The following is a 4,667-nucleotide window of genomic DNA, read 5'->3' as shown; positions in this document are numbered from 1 at the left end:
GTGTGTGTGGGTGTGTGTGTGTGTGTGTGTGTGTGTGTGTGTGTGTGTGTGTGGGTGTGTGTGTGTGTGTGTGTGTGCGTGTGCGTGTGTTAAGGAATTGGGGAGAAAAGACATAACGAGTTTGCAGGGAAGGTGTCAGTCGGTGTGACTGGCAATGGAGGCAGAGGGTAAAGGCGACCTTTGCATCCAGCATTGCCGCCGTGGGGACCCTGCTGTGTTTAGAACTGATTGAACAAGTCTCCCAGCTAGACTGCCACTGTAACCAGAGGTGATGGCAGCATCTCTGCGGGTGTCAGGTCACAGCGCTCAGCTAAAAGGAAGCTACCCCAGGGGTGTCATAAGATATTTTCCGTCTTAAGAAAAATGTTTCATGTCTGAAAAGTCCTCTCTTCGCATGTTTTGAGGTGGCCAAAGGTGGTCGCAAGCCACATGTGCCTCTTTGGCTACCCCTGTTCACAGATCCTCAAGTAAATCAATATTTGCTTGAAGAATGATTAGAAAGCTTTCGGGCAATCGGATGTTGTGGCGACATCACTAATTGGCTACAATTCTCAGCGGTGTGGCAGTACAGTCGCTGTTTTCAACTTCAACAGCTTTGTATAGCTATTCAGTGGGAACGATACTTTGATGAAATATCGAGTCCTCACTGAGCACTTCTGGTGTTTAGCGTGCAAAACGAGAAGACAAGAATGAAGGTGAATAATAGGCCTATATCTTTAGGTTCTGTTCCTCAAAAGTATCACTATCTTTGTGAACATTATTATCTTTTTAAATAATCTGACATTAGGTAAAAAAAAAAAAAATCTAACGGAGCTAATGGAATGATGACCACATCAGTAATTATATTATAATTGTACTCGTATATCCATTACCTTTTAAAGGCTCGACCCACCGACAGTAGGTTTACTTTTCTTTAGTAACAGTTTAGTAGTTTGTCATTCTGTTGTTGCTGAGCGAGCTTCATTTATATGGCGGGTAACTTCAGTGTAGTCAAACTACTTGTAATCCATCATATCTTCTACCTTAGCTCTCTACATTTTCCCAGCAGATTTCCCGAGGCTGTTGGTAGCAAGCCCAAATACATCCGTAGTAAGTAAGCTATAGCCAGAAGTCAAAGGCCAAGCAAAGCAAACCAAGGGGCAAAATATGAGAAAGAGATGCTATCCATAAATGCATCAAATATTTTGCCCAGACTGTGTAGCTGTACCTAATATTGTGACCAGATGGGTGCTAGATCATCTGTTTTGTGGCTATTTAAAAACGTAGTGGGTCAGTTGTATGTCGTCGTGTTGGCCACGGCAATCAACTATAGTGTTTGTAATGTTCTTAACAAGTTAAAGCTGTGGGTTTTTTTTTTTTCATTAAAGTTGGCCTGGCTTAGCTTTTGTTTGCATCCAATTGTGTCTCTTGTTAATATCTGGGAGGCAGATAAGAGGCACTGAATTTTTCTTTTGCTTTTAAATGTCAAGCACAGAGGACTTGGACCGTAATAGGTAGCTCTTTTGTGTTCAAATAGAGAAAGATAATTTCTAAAGACACTTCAGAAAATGTGTTTCAAAACCTTTATTCTATTTGGGTAGTTTTGCCTTTCTGCTGTCATCATGATATGGGAGGAATGCCAAAGAGAACAAAGGCTTTTTTTGGTCCTATTTTTAGAGTCTTGTGTTGAAACGAGGAAAATTATTTCTCTTGTACAAAGGGAGAGCGTTCGTAGAAGCGCACTGAGAAAATATATGCAGCTCTGTTTTCACAGACACTGTCCACAAGATAAGGGTAAGCTCCAAAGAAAAAACAATTCCAGTTCTAATTTCAAATCATCATATCCCGTTGAAAATAACGTAAAGTGAATTAATTTGTTCCAGCTCTAAACTGTCGGCATCATAAAATCAATTTAAATCTATAGCCACTGTTTTTAAAAATATTGTTAACTGGCATAAAATTATAAAAGAGGCTAACTCGTGTAAAATTGATTTCAACTATCATGAAGTAACACTCTTCTGTCATGGAAGCTACCTGACAGACACTTAATGAAGCGAGAACACGATTTTACGTTATTTAATTTTTTTACACGGTAGTTCTGTCCCCTTGTGGCATTTTTTTCGGCACTGTTAGAATCAACGCCTTTGCGTGTGTGGCTCAGCAGGCAGCAAAAGAACACATCGTGACCGTTGGGTTTCTTTTGTCCTTAGCTACTCATTTAATTTGGTCATTATGTAATTATTTGTTGAATCATGTAACACATGGTTCAAGTGGCCGTTACAAGTTCCTGTGAGTTTGCATCTGTAATTGATATTTCTTTTATTGTATTGCTAAGATTGTACTGCGGAGCTATACTTTTCCTCTGCTTTGCAACAAATTGAATTTGCTGGTTCTGGAGCTATCACGACCAGTTTCCTCTGCCATCACTAAACCCTTCATAAACAAACACAAAATAGAACCCAAACACACACACCTGTGGAGGTAATCTGGCATCGTGCATAGTTTTATTTTTCCAGAAATACTGAGAGAATGTATCACACAGGGGCATTCTGCTGTATTCAATAGGCAATATGTTTAATGTTGTGTTCATAGTTTGCTGCGGTGTAGGACGATTACACTAATGGCAATTTCCAATGTTTTCCCCCTGTAGCTATATCGTGTAGCTAAATCAAATCTCTGAATATGATACAGTGAAATTGTTCACCACTGCAGCCGCACCGTTACCTGCAAAGTCAGACTGAACTGTTCCAGACTGGGTATTTTTAGAGTGTCCTTCACTTTGAAGCCCCTGGCTAATCTTGCAGTGCATTAATGCACTCCACATATATGGAGTAGTTACAGGAATGTTTAGCTAAGCAAACTGAGGGGGCAGATTCTCAGGCAGGTAGGTAGGCAGCATTCTGGCAATCCCGTGTGTCAAGATAAGAGGGACTGAGTAAGCATTTTGAATATGCTATAAGGGGGGTAACATTGCTGTGTGCGCTGTAAACGAGTGAGTGGGCGAGTGACAGAGAGAGAAATAGATAGAGAGAGAATTGGGGTAAAACAGCAGTTTCAACTATTGTAGCGTGCAAGTGTGCTTTTGTGTGCGGTGATGTGTGTGAAATAGAGTGCTGCTGAAAAGGTGCAACTAGTCAAATATAATCCCAATAGAGTGTCAGAAATCTGTCAGTGTAACCTCCACACTTGCACCACAAGTAAAACAGTCCCATTGGATCTGTTATAAAAAGCATCTCTCTGTTTTATACATCATGAATCTTGATTTGTGTCAAATAAGCAGTTTATACGCATGTAAATGTTTAACAGGTCATCCTACTGTATATATTGACGAATGATGATGCACCTTGGAAGGCCAGAATGCTCATGCGTGCGCTAATATGACTATGTAGAGAATTGTGAATTCTCATGCTCTTCTCATTATTTTGTATGTATGTGTGTGTGTGTAGCAAGCGCTCCAGCCTCTCCAAGAGAGATGATGAGTCTGAAGGAACGCAAGATGGACTACGATTCCACAGCAACCAATGCTGGTTTCCATAGCAACAAAGGCGAGCACACATCCCGGAAAGATGGCATGGCAGGTGCGTATGAGTATGCGTGCGTGTGCGCGTGCTTGTGCGTGTAGTGAGTCTTTCTTTTCCACCAATCGCATTGTCGTCTCCAAGCAGAGTGCTCTTCTTTGTTCTTTTTGTTTGGTTAGTATGTAATCATTTGTCTCTATTTTTACATCTTTTCTTTGGTTGTGTTAGTCCTGGCTACTTGATTCGTATTGGAATAATGTACTTGCCAGCATTTTTAAGAAAGAATGAAGTGGCATTCCACGTGTAAATGTTGTTATTAATCATTTGGTTTTCCCCATTCAAGTGTCCTGTGGAACGTCTACATTGTTCCGAAATTCATACCTGACTGCCAGCGATGATATCAAGCCAAACCAGGTGAGCCTCAAAAAAAAAAAAAAAAAAAAAAAATTTGAATGCATTTGTACACCCTGTCAAATAGTTTATCCAGCATATCCTTCCTTTGGCCTAGGCTGGCAGGAGATAATAGCGAGAAGGAATTTGAAAAGTTGCCACTCTTATGAAATTCCTCAAATAGTGTCTCCTGTTGTAAAAGCGTGTACTATTGATTAGCTGTGCAAAATTCCTCTCCTGAAATTGCCCCCACCTATACTGTGGTCCCCGACACACTTCACCACCTACAGATTCACCCATTCACAGACTTCTTATTTATTCATTTTTTTTGGGGTGCCAACCTCCATTTTTTTATGGAAAAAGCATATTGGCTGTATATCCCCACTTGTTCATGAATTTGGAGGGTTAAAAAAGAAAATAAAAATATCCGTGCAGTTCTAATGTCATTTAGTATATTGTTAAAGGAGAACGCAGATTTTTGTGTTGATGTAACAAGGCGGCCCCAATCAATCATATGCAGCATGTGCCCGCCACTCTTTTCCGTTGGTGTTTACCTACATTGCCTGAAAGCCTTCTCTCCCATCACCTCACCTTCCACCTCCCTCCATGCCTCCCTTCACTGCACTTCCACCACCATCCGTCTGCCGGACACCGCATCCTCCACAGGCCCCAGTTCAGCCCTGCACCATGGCCCCGCAGCCCCAACAGGACAGTCCGTCAACAGCCGTGCTAAAAGACTACGACCACTACCCACCCCCTCCCTCCTTCCCCCCCCCTCTG

The 4,667-nt window shown here is 41.5% G+C and overlaps 1 protein-coding gene across 1 annotated transcript in view; it reads left to right on the top strand.

The window, feature by feature from the left end:
* ctnnd2a (catenin (cadherin-associated protein), delta 2a) overlaps positions 1 to 4,667 on the top strand; it is a 157,779-nt gene that overhangs the window by 130,065 nt on the left and 23,047 nt on the right. Inside the window, exons 23-24 of the mRNA XM_019893721.1 lie at positions 3,426 to 3,557; positions 3,841 to 3,911. Of these exons, the coding sequence (XP_019749280.1) occupies positions 3,426 to 3,557; positions 3,841 to 3,911 (203 nt within the window). The remainder of the gene's footprint in view (positions 1 to 3,425; positions 3,558 to 3,840; positions 3,912 to 4,667) is intronic.

This window comes from Hippocampus comes, unplaced genomic scaffold, assembly GCF_001891065.2.
Source record: "Hippocampus comes isolate QL1 unplaced genomic scaffold, H_comes_QL1_v1.1 scaffold514, whole genome shotgun sequence".
NCBI classification, from domain to species: Eukaryota; Metazoa; Chordata; class Actinopteri; order Syngnathiformes; family Syngnathidae; genus Hippocampus; species Hippocampus comes.
This window is presented reverse-complemented; position numbering and strand designations above follow the sequence as displayed.